At 37.2% G+C, this 22,392-nt stretch overlaps 2 protein-coding genes across 2 annotated transcripts; both read left to right on the forward strand.

The window, feature by feature from the left end:
* Positions 1-6,038: 6,038 nt before the first annotated feature.
* Positions 6,039-17,031, forward strand: LOC129751121 (uncharacterized). Its single transcript, XM_055746431.1, has 3 exons — positions 6,039-6,522; positions 15,365-15,644; positions 15,718-17,031. Exons 1-3 carry the CDS (start codon positions 6,421-6,423, stop codon positions 17,013-17,015), a joined length of 1,680 nt encoding a protein of 559 aa, XP_055602406.1. The 5' UTR covers positions 6,039-6,420; the 3' UTR covers positions 17,016-17,031.
* Positions 17,032-19,117: 2,086 nt separating this feature from the next.
* LOC129751141 (ras-related protein Rab-35) lies at positions 19,118-20,349 on the forward strand. The gene has a single exon (XM_055746463.1). The coding sequence runs from the start codon at positions 19,437-19,439 to the stop codon at positions 20,046-20,048; it is 612 nt and encodes a 203-aa protein (XP_055602438.1). The 5' UTR covers positions 19,118-19,436; the 3' UTR covers positions 20,049-20,349.
* The last annotated feature ends 2,043 nt before the right edge of the window (positions 20,350-22,392 follow it).

Raw genomic sequence — 22,392 nt, forward strand, 5'->3', positions numbered from 1 at the left:
TCCATTTCCAATCTGAAATCTGAATCTGAAATCTGAATCTGAAATCTGAATCTGAAATCTGAATCTGAAATCTGAATCTGAAATCTGAATCTGAAATCTGAATCTGAAATCTGAACCTGAAATCTGAATCTGAAATCTGAATCTGAAATCTGAATCTGAAATCTGAATCTGAAATTTGAATCTGAAATCTGAATCTGAAATCTGAATCTGAAATCTGAATCTGAAATCTGAATCTGAAATCTGAATCTGAAATCTGAATCTGAAATCTGAATCTGAAATCTGAATCTGAAATCTGAATCTGAAATCTGAATCTGAAATCTGAATCTGAAATCTGAATCTGAAATCTGAATCTGAAATCTGAATCTGAAATCTGAATCTGAAATCTGAATCTGAAATCTGAATCTGAAATCTGAATCTGAAATCTGAATCTGAAATCTGAATCTGAAATCTGAATCTGAAATCTGAATCTGAAATCTGAATCTGAAATCTGAATCTGAAATCTGAATCTGAAATCTGAATCTGAAATCTGAATCTGAAATCTGAATCTGGAATCTAAATCTAAAATCTGAAATCTGAATCTGAAATCTGAATCTAAAATCTGAATCTGAAATCTGAATCTGAAATCTGAATCTGAAATCTGAATCTGAAATCTGAATCTGAAATCTGAATCTGAAATCTGAATCTGAAATCTGAATCTGAAATCTGAATCTGGAATCTAAATCTAAAATCTGAAATCTGAATCTGAAATCTGAATCTAAAATCTGAATCTGAAATCTGAATCTGAAATCTGAATCTGAAATCTGAATCTGAAATCTGAATCTGAAATCTGAATCTGAAATCTGAATCTGAAATCTGAATCTGGAATCTAAATCTAAAATCTGAAATCTGAATCTGATATCTGAAAATTTGAATTAAATTTCGCGGGTCTTGACGGTTTGCTTCAGTTCTGAACCTAACATGGAATGAAAAAGAATAAAAAATCTCTTACAAGCCTTACAAGCCCAACCGTAGTTGGGCGGTTTGCATTTTATTCAGTAAAATTGCACCGTTAAATGAAACTGTAGCTGCGCCTCATTCTCTTTACCAAGTCGTCCGCGCGCTACAAGACACCCGACACCCTCTATCGTCGAGCGACGACCGAACATCACACGCAAGCAATGCACCATATCAATAATCCATCCCATCCAAACACGGCTCGGCGTCTTGCCTTAGGCTGCCGAACGCATCAGACGAACATTCAATTGAACGTTCAAAAGTGAACATTCAATTGAACGTTCAAACGACCCTATCTCGATAAGGTTGTTTGAACTTATCCCCGATGAATTCAAACGAACGGATCCTTCGGTTGACGTCGCCTTAAAATCAGTAGGCGAACTGTTCGCAAAGCATCGGAATGAACTTAAGAGATGCAGTCATTTGAACCAATCGTGCCACAGCGTCGTTGCGATGCGTTCATTTTTTCCAACCACAAGTTAGGCGTCGTAGCTGATCTTAACCTTTTCAAGAAATAATCAGCTTGCGACTTTTTCTCGACGACGTTTGCGCTGAACGTTCATTTGCACCTCTGCTCAGAAGCCGACTTCGGACAACACTCTAGCGAAATTCACGGTGATAAGAAACCATTCTCCTGTGATAAATGCAACGCAAGCTACAAACACAAAGGGCATCTTATGAGTCACATCAAATTTCGACACAGAAACAAGCGACCAAATAAGTTCCAATGTTTGATCTGTAACCTGGGACATCTGACTTTGGCGGAGCTGAAAGTTCACATCCAGACCGAACATGTCGGCGCCGAATACCCTCGCTTACGCTGTACCGAATGTGTGAAAACATTTATTGCGACTACAGTGCTTCAGCGACACAGGTTCATTCATACTGACCGGTACGGCTGCAAGATATGCGCTAAACGCTTCGAAGGCACAACCCAGCTGCAAAGACACCTCAGACTGATTCATCCAAAGGCCGCTGACTTTGACCAGGATGGCGATAAGAGAGCTAATGCCAGCGATGAAAGTGGAAACGATTAATCTGGAAACGTGTTTCAAAGCGGTAATTTTAAACACCGGTTCTTGCCTCGAGGAAGTCACTGTTAACGGCCCAATATCAACTTATTACAATTATTCACAATAATCATCAACTAACCTTCACCTAAGCGCGCGAAACCGAAGATTGAGGAATCGAAGTATTAAACATTGGCCTTCCCCGACAGAATTGAAGTTGGGATTTTACCGTTCTCATTATTCGTGCATGAATATTCAATCGCTAATTACTTCGACTCTCGGTATTTTAAGACATACATTCAAATTTTGGTCTTTGAAATTTTAATTTACATTCAGAAGGTAGTCAATTAATTGTATGATGCAATATCTAATACAGTGAACTGGAAACCTATTCGTATTTTAATTGATCATCATAGAGGAATGTGGAATACACTTATACTAAGTACCTATACGTAAATAAATGATAGATTTAAAACTTGTTAATGAAGTTTGTGTAATTGGTATTTTATTATGATCCACCAGAAATATGTATACACAATGATTTCAAACACGGAGCCAAAGAGGCAAGTGCAAAAAAGCTTATTTCGAAAATACACGATTTTAAGATGGATCTGAGGGCTTCATATTACTGTTTTTTGAGTTTTTGCATTATTTCTCAGAAGAAAAACCAAAGCTCTCAAACAAAAATTTCAGAACGAAAATGTTCTTTGCTTAATAATAAACGGTTTTAAATACCCACTGATTTTTTTTATATTTTAATCTTGTGAACACCTTTAAGAAATTATGTAAATGTTATATAGGTACTCTTTTTTAAGTGCTTGATCTGGTAACTATAGCGTACGTCGTATGTTCCTCCTCTACTGCTTTTTGTGTAATTCTCTATTTTTCCTGAGAATATTAGGTTTTTGGAGGATTCTCGACCCGCCTACTTAACCCTTTCCTTCCCATGGTAGCACAGGTGATCCACAACTTCGCATAGCTCGCATTTGATCAGGGCGCTTTGGATCAACACTCATCGAATGTGCAAATATGAATGATGAATCATTGCACAAAATTTGAAGAAAATCGATTCACTAGTTTTTGCTCGGCAGATCAAAAGCTGCGCAAAAGTTGGATTTTTTTGAAATTTAAATCAAGTCGTCATTTGATGTTCAATAACTTCACATGTTTTCATAATTATTCTCAAATAAAAATACTGACGTGCAGAAAATTGCTTGTGTAAGCAAAATCAAATGATGGTTTGCTTGGATTTCTACTAAAACATATAAATTTTCGAATAAGTAAAGTGGATCACAGGTGATACACTGGGAACATAAGGTACTTTTCATCTTGCTAAGTTTTTTATCAATACTCATGAAAATCATTCCGTCAAAAATTTTTTCTCTTCAGGATAGGTATTTCATCTACTGAAATGACCACATGTCTCAAAGTATTTGCAAAAGCTCGTGATTTTTTTTCGAAAAACGGCATGTTTTGTTTCTCTGGTGAAAAGTGTCATGGCGGCCATTGTTCAAAGCAAAACTGAAAATTTCAAAAATTTCAATAGATTGACTTTTGAGAGCTGGTCATACCCAAGAAATATTTCACAAAATAGGATCGTTTTAGTTTGTGATCAAAAAGGTGATGAAATTCTCGTATTTTGGCCGCTATTTCTTATTCTTCATTTGCACCCTCTGTGTTGTTATCTTCCCAATGGAGCATATATGATCCACCTCAAAACTCAAATTTATCAACTGGATCATAAAAGTAGACTAAAATAATGCATCTTTCGTTCTAGAACTTAAGTTGTTAATCAATATTACTATTTTTAAAACGTGAAAAACCTCGTGGGAAGGAAAGGGTTAAATGTCTCCTAAAGTTGAAATAAGATAATTGAACAGAAGTTACCCTCGAATAACTTATTGGAAGGAGTGTAGCACGTGGCAGACCTAAATTATCCATGAAAAGTTGCAGATCACATTATAAAATGGTCGATTCATTGATCCAAAGAGAATGCCGCCAAAAAGTTCAATCGTTCTCATCAGTACATTGGCAAGACATTGAAAAAAATTGGAATTAAGTGCCGAAAGAAGACAGGAGCCCCAGAATACACTGAGGATCAGATTTCGTCTCTGAAATCCAATGCCGCTGGATTATACGAAATTTCAGAAAATGTTTTGTTTTGGACGGCGAAATTTACTTCCCTTTTTCGAAGACGCACATCTCCGGAAACCATCGATGCTATTCTAAGAATAGTTCTACTACACCGAACATTAAATACAAGTTCAAACTTAAGTTTGAACAGAAAGTGATGCTGTACATCGCCATTTCCGAGAGAGGTATTTAAAAGCCATGGTTCAAGCCGTCTGATTTGGCTAATCAATATGGGTACCAGAATGAATGTCTGAAGAAAATTTTGAAGCCGTTTCTACACAGCCGTTTCTGAACTTTGAGCTCATTGGTGTACAAAAATAATTGGAAAGTCAAGAACTTCGACAATTGATTGGAAGAATCAAGAGATGAATTCACAAATTTGACATGAAGGCCGTACAACGCTTCTGCTGGAAGTTTAGCCGAACAGTCAATTATGGACCGTTTTCAACTGTTCACTAATTTTTATTAACAATGAACAATGTACCTTTAATGCCAATTCCAATCAAATCTTTTTCAAGTAAACATGACTTTTTTCGCAGCTTGAAAGAGAAATTCCAAAATTTGAGTTGCCACCCGTAAGAATTAAATAATACTTTACTTCATATCTACCCAGAAAACATAAAACCGCATTAGAAACGATAGCTATGTCCTTAACAACGTTACTGCAAATCGCAATTTCTACCAAATGAGTAAATAATCGTAACAATCGTTACTTGAAGTCGGTTTGAATCGGATATAAGAAATCCGCGTGTTTACACATTCTTAAGACGATTTCGCTCAATTTGTTCGCCCGCGCGGGCTTCAGGTGAGAAAGCAGCTTTATTGTTCTCTCTGCTACCAGCATTACAACCAGACTGGTTAAAAATCAGATGGTGCATTTGAAAATATTGTGCAATGAGAGAAGCAGTAAATATTGTCGCAGGCAAGGCAACGGTTTGCATGCGTTGAGAGCGAAAACTTGAGCTCTCTTGCTTTATTCAGTATGTACGAATAAGGTGTCGAATATTGTCCAATACGTGTAGTTTTTATCGCTTTAGCCAAATGTTTAAAATATGTATTATACATACATGCCTCCACCTTGGTGGGTAAATGGTGTTTTTGCGAGTTTTCTACACTCATTCTATCATGCATATGAAACGTTTAACAAAGGTACTGAGAAATATACCTAGACAAATGTTTTCTGGCCGTTGTCACATGACGTGTTTTTTTCTCAAGCTGATGAAAAAAATTTCGGAAAAATTTGATAGTTGAAAACGGAAGAATGAATTTGTAGCAGAAAAGACGTAGGTTCGTATGTGTTTCATGCACCTGGAAAGATACCATCCCAACATCCCAACATTGATACCACACTAGCTCTCAATAAACACACTTGAAATGAGTACTGAATTCAGATACTTGGCAGTTTTGGCATCTCGTGTTGGGCTTAATCATTAGATGTACTGCGTGTATGAGCCAGTACTAACCACCCCGTGCTATGCTATGGTCTGCTATGCTAAATTTACATCTTAGAAAAGGTTTTTTTGTTTAGCAGCTTAAAATCGGTTCTACCGCTGGAGAAACCGGATCGACTAGACTAGTAAGCCGATCTTTCACTGCGTGAAAGCGGACTTCAAACGAACTTCTGAACGTTCCACTAAACAACAAAGAGGTTCTGAGCCGAGCGAAGGTGTTGTTTACCTGTTGTTACTGTCCGCAAACGTCTCGTCTCGCTTCCTCGATCATCCATCATCAATCAGCTCCTCGGCGCGAAGCTGATAAGAGATACAATTTAGTGCCACAGATAAACAGATAACGATTGTTGTTTGCTACACCCATATTATGGTAGCATGGTCGACAAAGCCCTGGTAATGGTTACACCTGTAGATTCGGAAATGTTTTTCCCGCAAAGCAATGGTAATGGTGCGGTAGTTGTTAAACGGAGCACACTTCATATGCTTGGAGACAATGGCTCGGTACGAACCGAAAAACGTCGCCAGTGTTAGTCGAACTCGAACGGTTTATCTACGGCTCGGGTAGATTTCGCTAAAAGTCTACCGGAAAATTTATTTCTGCTGCGCGAAATCATTAAGACGGGATTTTCACTTAAATATTGGTTGGTGATGATAAAACTTCCCAACCACGTGAGATTGCGGTAACAGAAATTACAAAACTGGCACGTAGCCGTTACGTAATGAGTACCTCGAAAGTCTCAAGAAACGGCTAAGCACTAGGCATCGGCAGATCACCAAGCTTAGCAACTCCCGGAAAAACTTCCTCTCCTGATTGGGTTGTTGGTTGGCGCGAAATGGAAGCATTTATCAATGAAATGGTTGAGCCCCGGGTGCTGGATTTGATTGTCTTGATTCTGCCCAAGTGGAAGCTGTTGATTTACATCTTTATCATGAATGTAAGCATCGTTGGGTTTTGCTTGATTGTGATAATTGACATCTCTAATTCGAATAATGCGCGTATACGCGTCCGCCTGAAAAAAAAAAAACATCGTGTGCCAAACATATTTGTGGGAGCAAAATAAACGGGAGGCAAAAAAAACGGTCGGCCTTATTAAACGTGTCGTGGAAGACAGAACCAACCCATGCCAAATGAGAGATAACGTGTGCTTCATAAAAATTCGAGGACAATTTGATGCCCTATTGTGATAAATGAATCGACCAACCGGTTAATGCGCGATGAGATAAGGGAAGTGTCTCACCCGATTTGAGGTGACGGTCAATTACACTACTGCAGCAGTCGGTGAAGGTTTGGTTGGGAAAAGTAAACATTAACGAAAATATCGGTCGATGAATAATCTATTTTTTTTTTTTAAAGAAAACAATGGTAACCGTGGAGATATGCCAATACACCTTCAAAATTGTAGGATTTTTTTTAATTGTAGTGACTTTTAATAGACTTGATGCGATGATGAGTCAAGTGAATATTCGATTACACTTTAACCCTCATCCGCATTAGATTTCATTACCCTAATCAGCACTAGGAGTGTCAATTTGACACTCCAAGCTAAAATCGTCATAACTCTTTTTATATATAACCGATTACAATAAAACTTATATCACTAGAAACCTTGTAATGTCAGTAAAATATGTTTAGAACATTATATATAGCTAAAGCTTATAGTTTTCCCGTTATTCAGCACGAAAGAAAAAAAATCCGAAAAAACATGCCTTTGGAAAATTGCTGTAGTTCATATAATACATGTCCAAAAAAATATTTGACTTATGCATATGAAAGCTGAAGTTAATGCCTACATCATGAAGACAAGAAATATTTTTTAAATTTTTTTTTAATGAAACGGTCACAAAAAGTTCAAAAAAGTGGTCTAAAAAACCTACTTTTCATTCGATTGCTAGTAAATACTGTTTGAGCGGTGGTAGAGTTTTGAAAAAAATATGACTACAAAATCTATTAAAATTCCAACATTTTGCTGTCTTTAGATTTTTTATGCAACAAAAATTGAATTTACTGGAATTTTTCAAAGTTCACTTCTTTGCGCGATTTTTTTACAAATTGAAATTTCATCTGTTTTTGTGGTCCACTGTCAGGTTGTACCCGGATTTTCAGTGCTTTTGCTTTGTTTGGACCAATCAAGAGTATATTCATTGGAAAGCACATTTAATCTACATTCTAGTGAGGTGCTACAATTCACGCTGTGAGATTTCCCAAAAATATGAAAATTATAAACGTAAAATCATTCCTGAATTTCTAGAACTACATGCAGCGGTCCAGCAAAACGTGTTTGTTTGCTCTCCGAGTAGGTACGGTGGGTGGTTATTCGGGCAGAGAGCGAAGCCGACAGCCCAAGAAATGCACGACACGCATCGTTATTTCGTCTCTCGGCTTCGCTCTCTGCCCGAATAACCACCCACCGTACCTACTCGGAGAGCAAACAAACACGTTTTGCTGGACCGCTGCATGTAGTTCTAGAAATTCAGGAATGATTTTACGTTTATAATTTTCATATTTTTGTGAAATCTCACAGCGTGAATTGTAGCACCTCACTAGAATGTAGATTAAATGTGCTTTCCAATGAATATACTCTTGATTGGTCCAAACAAAGCAAAAGCACTGAAAATCCGGGTACAACCTGACAGTGGACCACAAAAACAGATGAAATTTCAATTTGTAAAAAAATCGCGCAAAGTAGTGAACTTTGAAAAATTCCAGTAAATTCAATTTTTGTTGCATAAAAAATCTAAAGACAGCAAAATGTTGGAATTTTAATAGATTTTGTAGTCATATTTTTTTCAAAACTCTACCATCGCTCAAACAGTATTTACTAGCAATCGAATGAAAAGTAGGTTTTTTAGACCACTTTTTTGAACTTTTTGTGACCATTTCATTAAAAAAAAATTTAAAAAATATTTCTTGTCTTCATGATGTAGGCATTAACTTCAGCTTTCATATGCATCAGTCAAATATTTTTTTGGACATGTATTATATGAACTACATCAATTTTCCAAAGGCATGTTTTTTCGGATTTTTTTTCTTTCGTGCTGAATAACGGGAAAACTATAAGCTTTAGCTATATATAATGTTCTAAACATATTTTACTGACATTACAAGGTTTCTATTGATATAAGTTTTATATGAAGTTCATAATTATTCAAACGAATTAAATAGATTTTACTTTTGGAGTGTCAAAATGACACTCTAAGTCGGAAAAGGGAGTTTTTTTGTCCAGGCTTCCGGGGTTCGTCCATAAATAAAGTAAAGATGCAGTATTAAAGAACTTTTGAATTCATTTAGGGTCCCCGAAGAAATTTTTCTTTTTTGAAGCTTCTGAAAAAAGTTACAAGCATTCAAACTTGCAATAGTGTCAAAATGACACTCTAATGCGGATGAGGGTTAAAAGTAAGCACAAAACAGTCTAATTTAACACAACCAGATTATGCAATGAATGTCTCGATGCTTATGAGGTAATAACCTATAATTCAAAGATTTTCCGGTGTTACCGATGATTTTCATAAGGGAATCAATGTTAAAAACTTTGGAGGTTTTTTCTACCGTTTTGCCATATAAACGTAACTCTGCTCATTTTTTGCGTAAAAGCACTTACAATATTTTTATAAAAAAAAACAAGATTCGATTCGATGTTAAAACGATAATAATTGACTAATTTTAACATGTTCAAGGTTGTTCATCGCCAAAAGCTAGGTTATCGAACAGCTGTAACTTGAGAAGCTACAGTAGGCAGGCAAACTGGCCGTTTGGCGTCCTAATTTTGCTAAAAGGAACACATTTTATTATAAAAGGTTACAGCCTGGAATACTTTGAATTGCTTATTCCAAGTACAGTCGACCTGGGTACAGTCGAATACACCGAGGATGCGATAATTTTGGATCAAATGAGTTACACAGAAACGAGACTGAATAGATTCAATATGGCAAGCTGCAATCCGGTTTAAAAATGCCCATCAGAGAAAGACTGGCGATGGCACCAAAGACTGACGATGAGATGAAGAAGATGATCGAATCAAAGTATCAGTAAGCTGATATATAGTTTAATGTTTTCGGCCCAATGTATATGACCGGAAATTTTATGCGTGGATAATCGACTGATCAATATGACAGGAAATCGACCAGTGAATATACATATTCACTATGCAAGGTGGTCCAATCTCATGGAGCCTACGACAGAAGCACTTTCAACCTTTGAAGCTGAGTGTTTACAAGGCGCTGTCTGGAATGGTACCATACAAGAAGGAACTTGGTGGAAAGGTCTTACTGATCAGTTCGAAGATAGTGGTTCTCCGATTGCTCGAGGTGACCACTTTTCTTTATCTGAAATCTACTGGATACCCGAGCAGACTTCCCTGGCAAAGTGATAGAAAATATTGCTATCACGGCATGGGACCCAAATTTGCTCTAATTTTGTTTGACAGAAGGTGGTACACAGCAAAAATGAGAGCAAAAAACTGAGACCTTAACTATATCTTGTTTTACAACAGCTTTAAGAGCACAGTGGGTATAACGCGTCATTTAATTTTCGATAATATCAAAATTTGGCATCATTATGCTTTGAAAACGTTTCAAAAAACGACTGCAAAAATGATCTCGATATAAGGAATACTTATGATTACTTTGCAATCCTTGTCATGAAATTATACTCTTATTTTTACTGTAGTACACCTGTGGTTAACCTTCCTTCATACACAGAACCAGATTACTATTTTAGATGTACCTTCAACACTACTAAACCGATTTTCATAAACTATACCATTTTGGAACCGTCTACGTGCACTTTAAAATTGTTTTCTTGGTGTCTGAAAACTGAGCCGAAAGACACCAAGATACCGTTTTTGAACAAAGATAGTTAACTAATGAAATTTCACTATGTTAGCTATATTTTAGTTGATTGAAAATTTCCTTTTTAAGTCATAGAAGTTTTTGGTTTCCAATATCTTAAGCCATAAATAGAAATTTAAGGAAACAAAATCAGTGACTTTTTTTTCTTGAAAACAGTTATTCTGTTTACTGAATAAAAAGCTAATATTCATATATGTAACTGGGTTGATAAATGATTTATTTAGTAGAAACATCAAAATCAATGAAAAATTAGAAAATTTTATTTTTCAAGCGATTTTTATCACATTTAGAACCGCGAAAAACACAGAATGAGAGATTTCTGGAGTATGACGTGCCTTATTTCGACATAGAATGGACCAAATATGCAGATTTTATATTCTTGAGCCAATCAAAGAGTCGTTTGTCATTTCTTATAATACTTTTTATATAATATATTAGGTCCTCAATATGTTGGAATTCTATGATTTAGTACTCAAATTGGTCACCCTATCAGTCTCTTTAAAATTAAATTTTTCACTTTCGATTAGAAATTAATGTCATTGAGCCCAACAAAATTGGGCAATAAGCTTCTTCATTTGACGCTATCCAAAAAACCACTTGACAGATTATAACCAAATTTTGTACTTGTAAACATTACATACAGAGTCGGACAGTAGAATAGGACCAGAGCTCAATCCAAAACAGAAAGTGACAAAACTTTGAGAAAAAAATTCCATTTAAGTGCATCAAACCATTTACAAATTGTAAATTCCAGCATACTTACTGACTAAAATAACGCGACATAAAATAGGACCGCTTTAGAATTCATGGTTAAAAAAATTAAAAAAAAAGGAAATTCATACCGTAATCAATTTGCAGGGTTAGTACTTGGTGGTATAACACTTATTACATTACGCATCACTTCTCGCACCCGGTTCGGCATCGACTCCACCAGCTTTTGGCACGTTCTCACTGGGATAACGTACCACACCACCTGGATTCTCTGCCACAGCTGCTGCTTGTTTTTTGATTTTTCGGTGTTCACTTTACGTTTGACTATTTCCCATAGGTTCTCTATGGGATTGATATCAGGGGACTGTGCTGGCCACTTCATAACGTCTACCTTATTATCCTGGAACCACTTTTTAACCGTTTTAGCGGCATGTTTGGGGTCGTTGTCCTGCTGGAACTGCCACTTTATGGGCATCTCCCACTCGGCTTGTGGAAGCATTACTTCCCGAAGTATCTAGGCGTAGAGATGCTGGTCCATAATTCGGTCGATCCAGTACAAGGGACCCACCCCGTACCAAGAAAAGCACGTACCCCCACACCATGATGCTACCTCCTTCATTTTTGAATGTTTTATTTGTATACTGGGGCATATACGCACAGACCAGGGGGCGATGGACCCAACTCTTTCCTACCGAGCCGATGAGGTTCACTTTGGTCTCATCCGACCACAGCACATTTCTCCATAGTTTCTCCTTTTCCGGACCGACTCAATCGAAGTGGTCCTTCGCATACTTCAGCCGCGCCTTCAAGTGCTTCGGCGTCAGCATCGGCACCTTCCGGGGACTTTTTCCTCCTAGTCCTTTCTCCGCCAACCGTCGCTGAACCGTCCGGGAACTCACAGATAAGTTCAGCTCGTCTCTGATCTGCTTGGACGCTTTGAAAGGGTCCTTTTGCGAGGCCCGCTTGATTGCCGAATCGTCCTTCGGCGTCGTTTTGCGGGGGCGGCCGGTCAGTTCTCGTTTGCCGGTGCTGTGAAGCGCGTTGAAAACGAAAGTTTTCGACCTTCCTAAGTAGTCGGCAATCTCGCGTTGGCTTTTGCCAGCCTTGTACAGATTCCGGATGATCGCTCGCTGGACCTCCGTGCAGTGCTGTGCCCGACCCATCGCTTTTTTGCTGAAAACAGAGTAGGAGGAAGGAAATCTTTATTTTTTGTTTGTTTTCATGATTTACATGATTAATTTTATGGGAAATACTTACCAGGACACGAAAATGGGCAAACAACACGGAAAACAACACCTTTTCTTCAAATCTAGAGCGCTGAAAATGCCGAAAGCCGAACCGATGAGCTGGTCTTATTTTATGACGCGACTTTTTTTCACCCTCTGACAGCTTTCTGGTCGAGTAAAACAAACGGGTTGCTTTGATTGCAACAAACGTGCAGTATACAAAGTTGGCATACTACAAAAAGTGCTTGCCGCTAGGTGCCGCATGTTATTGAATTTGAATTGGCAGTTTAAAGGTGATTTGAATATTTTGCATTAGAGCGGTCCTATTCTATTGTCCGACACTGTAATAGGTAGCTCCACTGAAAATTTTATATATTTCTATCCATGTATTTAAAAGTTATTCAGAAAACAAAGTGTTGCATTTTTTTCCGAATACACTCCTTAGCATATACAAATGTATAGCTCAGCTCAAAAAGTGGTTGATCATGTTCTGTGTTCAACTCGTGACAATAAATTCTACTTGGTCGTTTAATAACGAATTGAGAGTATAGAGTACAATATAAAAGGACATTTGGTCCTCTGCTTAACCTGATAACCATTCATGAGGAGAATGAAAGTTGACTTTGAAGCCCATGTAGGTAACTCTGCTGGAGAGGGTTAAATCGGTTGGCGCTAAATTAAATTCTTTTAATCTAACTAATTCAGGCCACACATTTGTATTACTCGATGATATTTCGATATTTTCTGACTGCCTGTAGACGAAAAGCACATGAGAATGCTTCCTGTTTTAGTTAGGCACAATTTTCCCGTATGTTTGGATTTTGGATAACGTGCCGCTATTAAGCCTACCCCCATTCTGATACCTGATGCTTCCTGTTTTAGGATCAAGTGTAGGGGTTTTATAGAAAACAGAGCCTCTAGTGCGGCAGTAGTCGTACAATTCGAGAACTAATCAAGCAAACGAAGCAAAATTTAGCTAGCGAGGGTATATAGGTAGAAAAATATTTTGAAGATGGTTTGAGATTCCACCCTCCATCCACTGTGGAAATAAAAAAAGGGGGGCCTTCCATACAATTTTCAGCAAAATTCGAGGAACTATTCAAACAAATGGAACCAAACTTGACATGGCATGTTATTTGGGGACGAGACCCAAATGTTTCTATGATTATTTGGGACTCCACCCTCTTCGATTGGGGAGATACAAAGGGCAAAGTGGATCTCCATACAATTTAATGGAGAGTAGATTTTTTTTCTATGATTGTTTAAGGTTTCTTCCTTCTTTCACTGATTCGATACGAAGGAGGAAGGGGAGCTCCCATACAATTTTTTTTAACAATTCGAGTGCTAATCTAGCAGATGGTTCCCCTCACGGGATAGGAAAGAAAAGGGAGGTGTCATACGTTTGTTTTGATGAATTGAAGAGCTCATCAAATAAATTTAACCTAGTTTTATAGGGAAGAGTACAAGGGTACGAGAAATGATTCTAGGGTAATTAAAAAAAAACCGTTTCACCTTCCACTGAGGGATAAGAGAGGGGAAAAGGAGTTCCGCACAATTTCTTGTAGAACTTATCCAATAATTGGAAACAAATTTGAAAGAAAAAGTATTCGATTATGACAAATGTTTCCATACAGTACAAAGCCGGGAAAGGGGGAAAGTTTTATTGCATAGTTTTTAATTTTTTTCAAAAAATAGAAACCATATTTTACATGAGAGTTTTTTTTAAGATTCAACAGCTCTCCTTCTTCTAGAGAAGAAACGGTAGGAAGGAAAGTATGTATAGCTCGGAAACTTATCAAGCAAATGGAGCCATATGTTAAATGTGACGTTATTTCGTTCGTGAACCCTTCTCACAGGGGAGATAAGGCAATAAAAACGAGTTTTTTTTATATCCGATAAAACAATTATTAAAAAACAATTTCAGATCAAAACTACAGACCCCGTTCGTTTTTGGCAACATGCCCGGAAACTTTGTGTTGCCAAAATCGAACGGTTTTTTTTTCTGAAATTTTTATTATCATTAACGTTATTTTAAGAAAATTTCCGAACATTTTTAAATTTTTTCTAGGTTTTTTCTCATGTTTTTGATGGATTTCGCCCTATTTTTGTTTTGTTTATAATATTTGTTTTTTTTTTGCCATTTTTGCTGTTTTTGTCATTCTTCATTATTTTTAAGTTGATAGTGTCATTTTTAATCTTTTGTTTGAATTTGTTTTTGATTTTTTATTTTTTCATCTATTTGTAATTTTTAAGTACTTTATAAATTATTTATAAAACTTGTGTTTTTGTTGTTGTATTCGATCACCATTTCTGAACGTAAAAACGTATTTTTGGTGTTTGTCTAAATTATATTGGTCCTGCTATAGAGAAAACTAAACGGTAATGTCGCTTCTTAAAACCCATGGATGTTGCCAAAATCGAATGTCGCCAAAATTGAATGTTGCCAAAAACGAACGGGGTCTGTACTTAAAAAATCATTTCAGAGTATCTTATTTTTTTTGTATTCCAATAATAATTTGATGTGAAAGCTCTCCAAGAAGAAGATATCCAAAATTTATATATATATATATATATATATATATATAAACCGGAACCGGAATGTCTTACAAATATCAAATGTTCTAGAAAAATCTGCCGAATACAACAAAATAACAATGCTGTAATCTCAACCAATTTCAAAAATTTTATTTTTCGAGTTATTGAACTTTGTTTGAAAAATTTATCAAATTGTGATTTGAAGATCTTTTTTGATATTTTTTTCCAATATGTAAATCGTTAGAGTATAATATGAACTTCATAATGCCACATTTTCAAAGCAATAGTAAACTCACAATTGTTTTTAAGAAGAAGTTTTCCAAAATGTATGTTATGGGTATATTTGATCCCTTGAGTACATAAAGATATATTTTTCTTTTGAATGGATCGTAATCATTGCTTATCATGAAGATACGTTGTTCCTCAAAATAAAAGTATACCCTCCTCTCCTCGCCAGGTCGTCATCTTCTCACCACTGTACTTCTTTAGCATACTGCTGATCGACAGGGATGAGTTGGAGCTGATGTGTCCCTCGGCCATGCTGTTCGGCTTCAATCTGATCCACCGGGCGCTCTTCGTGCGGCACAATCTCAACAACACGCGCTCGATGCTGATGGGCGTAGGCATCCTGTGCGTGGGAATCTCAACCAGCGGTTTGGTCACGCTGATGGGTGATGCATCCAATGAGCGGGGTGGCACCTATCAGGTGGTGCTGTTGCTGTATAGCTTTGTTGGAGGTATATAATCTTGCATATACGTTTCGATTCGGGCAGAGGATATTTTCAAGAATGTTGTCTTCCTTTTTTACAGGTTACGGCTACCATCTGGTTTTTTCTAAGATGTGGAAGGTGCTAGCGAAGATTTTTAACGCAAAAAAGGAAATGTTCGTTATCAAGTTTTTGCACTCATTCGGCCAATCGGTTACCCCGATGTTTCTGCTGGCCACATTTTACTGTCCTTGGAGAGAGTACTTTCATGGTGCGCTTCTGCTTTTGTTGGGAGGAGTTCTGTTAAATCTAATACCAATTACCATACTGATAGAAAACGAGAAGAATTTTCTCAAACTCGATCAAGACTCGTTTGTTAAAATAACAGAGAAAGGAAATGAATCCTTTTACAACGATGTGGCGAAAAACTATTCTAACGTAGATGTTTTCGAGCCAACTCCAACGGTACGAGATCTACCCGAGAGAGTGCCAATGATGCGCTGGAAAAATCCGAGCAACTTTTGTCGCGATGAACCGGAACCGCAGGTGCAGATTGCTCTGGAGGACGATTTCGACGATGATTTGCTTGCGCGAGATGGCAAATGTTATAATTCGGAGGGCGTAGAAATTCTTGAAATGATCATCGAAGAAGATGACGAAAATATGGCGGCATACGAAGCTGCTACAATTCCGGTAGCACCCGTAAAAGAACCAGACAAAGAGAAGTGGCTCAGTCTGGTTCTCACACACATGGACAAACTATACCACGGAATCAACCTAAGGCAACACTTCAATCGACACCTTGTGAAGTCGTTCCCTCAAGCATTTCGGGAAATTAAATTCTACAGTTGCCTATTGTTGAAATCCATAGATCTATGCGTATTCATCCTATTCCTAACGATTCTTCCCAAGTTCATGAGCCATCATTACTCGCATCGAGGAAAACCTCGCCAAATGCTATTGCTCTCGCTGGTGATCATTTCGTCGGCCTGGGCAATTGGATCCATTCTGCTACTTTGGTGTGATATCAAATTCAGAAAGCAGCAGGACAAGTTGCTTATCTTCAGTATCCTTTTCAAGGCGTTCGGGTACTTTTGTGTGTACTCGACCAAATCGAGCTTCTGGACCGTGTCCGGGTGTGTTTTGATAGGTGTGGGGCATGCCATCGCTTGCTCCTACCAGGATCTGGTAATCAAGCGAAAGTTCAACGGTCATCAGTGGAACCAAATAAAGAGTGTCCTGTGTCTGGTCAGCGGTCTGGCCGTGGTACTGATCGCCGGATTCACCAACCTGGCGTACGTGTACTACCGGATAGACTATGTATTGCTAACACTTTTATTGCTGTACTGTTTGAGTGGGAGTGTGTGGTTGGCGTGTAATTATAGGATCATTATTAGGTAATTAGAATATAAATATCTGTTGAACTGTTTGAAAAGATGCTTCGGGATTTATTTTTATCCGAATGTCACGTTTATTGTCAATGTGATGCTCACGACGAGCCATGGTGAATTGAATCAAGGATGTATTTTGTCACCGTTACTTTTGTCATCGTGATGCTTGAGATCCTGACAGGATCGATCGACTGCAAACCAAACCGAAGTTTTCTTTGAAGTTCTTAGACCATGGAGCAGCTAAATGACCTTGACCAGGATGACGATATTGTTTTGCTCGCTCAAAGACAATCGAATATGCAGAGCAAACTTGACAACCTCACCAAAAGCTGCAAGGTAGCAGGTCGGAAAGACCTAGTCGATGTTAATCAACACAAAAAATCCTACCCGTTTTATGGTAACTGGATTTCAAACGGGGAATAGAACTTCATTGCCGATTACATTGGAAATTAAGATTCGCTGACGTAGGTAAGTAGAGATGGATGGGCACACGCTGCTAAGTGATGAAAATGAGATTTGCAGAGAGGCGTTAGACTGGAATCCTTAAGAACATTGAAGTTGGAGAAGAGGCAGACTAATGAGCTCGTGGCGGCGTAGCACTATGGAATATAAGGCGGACAAAAATTGGAAAATTGATTGTCACAAATATTTTTTTTTTGGAGCTGCTCGAGGTACCATGACAAAAATATTGATAAATAAAAATGGAAAATGACAAAAAAAAAAGATAATTTTTCGGAAAAAATCAAAATTTTAATTATTTTATTTAGAAGTGTTCCTAATAACAAAAGTTATGAATGTTCTACATCTTTGTGAACATTATAAATCAAGTTTTCCAAAACATACTGTTTTGTGTAACTTTGGAGTTAAGGGAAAGAATATAACGCATGAAAGAAGACTATCGAAGCGAAGTGCTTAGTCTAGCCACTGAAATATGAACAGTAGACTGGCCGCATGGGAAGACGCTGGCTCCGGGTCGCCAGCATTGAAGATGTTATAATAAAATCAGCCAACGCCTCGGACAATCGGCGACGGATTCTTAACACATTTGTAACAGGTAAAGGTCGCGGTGCACCTCAAGTGAAAATGAAAAATCTTATTTCGCCAATAACTTGAAAAAGCGACACACACTGGTTTTTAACATGGTGATATCGATGGGGAATAGTTAAAATATGATCAGTATTTAAAAGATTAATTTTGAACTGGTGTCAGTGTTCAAAACCTTTCAAATATTCCATTTGTATTAATTTCGATTCCCCCGATTTTCACCATGGAAATTTTCTCATATTGAGGGAATCGAAATAATGTGTCATATTTTTGAGTTATTGACAAAATAAGGTTTTTCATTTTCATTTGAGGGTTACCGTCATGGTGCCCTCGTGAGAAAAACGACGTCACATTCAAATTTTTGAAGATGTTTTAGAGAAACATGAGAATTAATGAAAGAAAACCGTAAGTCGTAAATACCATGAAATTTTGGAACAAGATATAACGACTCACCGACGAGACTTGAACCCGCAATTCTGATTCAGTACAACGGCTCGTTATCCAATTACATCACAGTACACGTGACATCACATTGAAATTTTGTCAGTTGTCAGAATTTCACTCGATAAGTGTTTTTAAACATTTTTACTCTTTATCCATTACACCAGTAATTTATGTTTCTCGAAAATAAGTCAAGTAATTTGTTCATTTCTACTGGCAACTTTATTCCGCTGAATCTTTTTCCTCATCGCAGACATTAGGTGATGGAAGCGGTGCCGAATTTGGGTGATGGTTTTCCACTAGTGCAAGTGAGATGCAGCTAAAATTTCACCCAACTTTTGACAGATCTTACGGGTTTTTCTTAAGGAGAGAAAGAATAACTTTTCGCTTCCATCGCCTTTTGCCGCACACTTTTGCAGTTTTTATTGGGACGACTCCGACGACTCTGACGTCGGATAGAAAGGGTAGAAATCATTGCATCTTTGTCCTCCATTCCTATCCGAGTCCGAGATTTGACCAGCACTCAGCTGCTCACTTTCGTTCTTTTTCTTTCAGGCGAAAAATGCACCAACACAACGACGGACGTCAGGCAAAATTGTTTGAACCAGTCTAACAGCCATTTCAGTCCGACATCAGAGCGATGTCGGGCAGCGATTTGTGTCTGGGACAGAATTCGTCTGGCTGGAACTGTCAAACTTTTGAGTGCCTCAGTCGGATTAAGCAAATTAGGAATATCTGGAAAAGGATGTTGTTTTTTTTTATAACTTTTTGTGTGTTTGATTACAATTTTTGTATTTTAATTAGTCATTTGTAATTAATTGAGACTCAAACAACGTCAGCTCCTCGTATCCGTGTCATCTTAGAACCGATCAAATTAACGACAAAACAACAAAAAAGTGCACTTTACGTCTGGGCGTATGAGAGTTTCGCTGGAAGGGAAAGAAAAATGTCTCGTGAATATGACCATTTGTTTAAATTGCTCATCATCGGAGATAGTGGTGTCGGGAAGTCGTCTCTGTTGATCCGATTCTCGGACAATACGTTCTCGGGAAGTTATATTACAACCATCGGTGTGGATTTCAAGATACGAACGGTGGTGATTGGTGGGGAACGAATCAAACTGCAAATCTGGGACACCGCTGGCCAGGAACGGTTCCGTACCATCACAAATACCTATTATCGGGGCACACACGGAGTCATTGTCGTGTACGATGTTAGCAACGGGGAATCGTTTGCCAATGTGAAACGATGGCTGCAGGAAATCGAATCGAACTGTGATGTCGTCAACAAGGTGTTGGTCGGCAACAAGAACGATGACCCGAACCGGAAGGTGGTCATCACCGAGGATGCTAAGCGATTCGCGGACCAAATGGAAATTCAGCTGTTCGAAACTTCGGCCAAAGACAACATCAACGTGGAGGAAATGTTTCTGACCATCACAGAGCAGGTCTTGCGGCACAAGAAACAATCTCAGAAGCAAAACCAAACGGATCACAGCAACGATGTGGTTAACCTTCGGAAGGGAGGAAACTTGAAGAAAAAGAAAAAATGCTGTTGAAGCGCGACTCTAGATTTGCTAACAGCATGAATTTTTTCGAGAGGTCATGAAACACAAAATAAAACATAATGATTTTATGATTTATATCCATACATTTAAGGCCTCCTCAAGCATCGATTCCAGCAAAAAAAAAAACAAACATTCAATGTGTTTATTTTATACAGAACAATTGGGAACCTTTTAAGAAGAAGAAAAATTACTCTAGAGTAGACGTTCACAATTACTGTAAAAAAAACCTACAAAATGTAATAAGATTTTGTAATATATATTTAGACTAATAAAGCCAACGTAAAAACCCAAATATTGGTTTCAGGAATCATTTTAACAATTGAACATCCCTTGTTGTGGTAGTTTTCGATATTATATCGGTATCGAATTTTGAATACGGCGAATGCGCCAACTGTAAACAAATCCAGATTATCACATAAATGCGTTAAACTATTCATTTTACATCCGAAAATATGATCTCCTTTCAATTTTTCTTATTTTAGTGAAGTTAAATTTAATTTTTTAAATAAGGCGAATAGCTTTTTTATGAGTGTGTAATCCCACAGTTCATTCGCCCATTTCCCCTCGAAATTTCGTCGCGAACAAAAGGGCCAATAGTTATCTCGAGATGGAAAAAGGGCATTGAAGTTTTCGAAAAAAAAATTTCCAGGACAAGGAGATGCACAAATCAGTATTTATAAGATCGTTGAATGTGCTAATGTGTTAACGTGATCATTTGGACCCGCTTTCAAGCCGAAATTTGCTTGAATATTGCTTCTTTAATGAGTGATCCAAAAGGCGAATAGTCATTCTGCAATTCAAAAGGGCACTCCAATTTGGCGAATGAACAAAATGAGAGCACCAGTCTGTGGTAAAAGGGCCCACAGTTATATTTATTAATTTTTTGTGGTAATTAGTACGGAAAAGCTATATTTATCGATCGGGTGTTGAAATTAAACCAATTTGAAAGCATTTTAGCGACTTCTTTAGGAAAATGATTGTACGCAGCTAAATAGGAAAATGATTTTATTTTCTGAAAATTGAAATGCGTTTTTCTCAAAACAAAGGTAATGGCGCATTCGCCGTATTCAAAATTTGATACCGATATCGGGCCTTATTCTGCGAGGCGAGTGACGTGAAGTGACTTAGTTTTTTAGAGTCACCGTATTCTAGCAGGCGAATGCCGTGACTTGAATGAACTTTAGGTGACTTGAATGAACTTTTTTTACTGTCACCGTATTCTCAGAGGCGAATGGCGTGACTCAAGTCGGTGGCAAGTGACTTTTGGAGTCGTTACCTATTTCGCAAGTGACTCGGTAGGAAACAGATGAGAACGCATATTAATTCCATTAAAAAACGATGGAGGTTTTTGTTTTCACAAAATAAGTTTGAAAAAGGACTAAATTTTAAAATAAATCGTTTAGAAAAACATAACTAGCAATTTTTAAAATATTTTGAATTCGTGCTTTCTATTCTGAAAGCTTCTTAGGGAATGGCGTGTCTGCTGAAGAAGTTTTGAGTTTATTTAAAATGGATTTTGAGCATTGATTTTCAAGCTTTTTAGTAGAGTCTAATTCCAGATTAAGGCAGCCACAAGGTTTGAGAACAAGAATCAAAGAAATTTATGTATAACAAAAAATTGATGTGTATCAGAGAATTCAGTAAAAAAAATCATAATTTTGAAATCAATTCTAAGACTTTTTTATGACTATTTTGAATATGATTTGAAAAATAAAATGGAATATGGAACAACTGGTTGTAATATAATTTAATTTTATTGTGAAAATGTTAAAGAAACGCTACAAATTCTTATTTGATCAAAATCTGAAATTTTTTATTTCGGATAAAATTTTATAAACTTTATTTCGATCCAAGGATTACAATCACAATGTCAAAATACTGTATTCATATTTAATATTTGTCTCAGATTTGAATCTGTTTTAAAATTTGTCTAATACTACGGATTTCAAAGTATTTTATAAAATCTTCATTATTTTTTTTAAATGTTATGGAATAACTACGTTCAGATTTTGATGGCAATTCATTAAATTTCATTTTTTACATTCAAATTACTATATAAAAAAAAGTAGAATAACGTCCAGAATGTCTGCTGATTGCTGTTACATTTTTCCACTAAGTCGAAACATCTTCAGTTTGACCATTTTGTGTAGGTTCTGGAGCCGATAGCAGAAATGCAGGAAATGTGGAATCTCTGTTTCTATCTTTGCTCAGTTCTGTGAATCATCACTGCGGTAATATTCGTTGAATATGCTAGAACTGAAAAAAAAATTGGTAATTTTCTATAATTTTGATCTTTTGACAAAGCTTACCTTCGCGTAAAACTAGATTAAGCTGG

The sequence above is a fragment of the Uranotaenia lowii genome, chromosome 1 (genome assembly GCF_029784155.1).
Source record: "Uranotaenia lowii strain MFRU-FL chromosome 1, ASM2978415v1, whole genome shotgun sequence".
NCBI lineage: Eukaryota > Metazoa > Arthropoda > Insecta > Diptera > Culicidae > Uranotaenia > Uranotaenia lowii.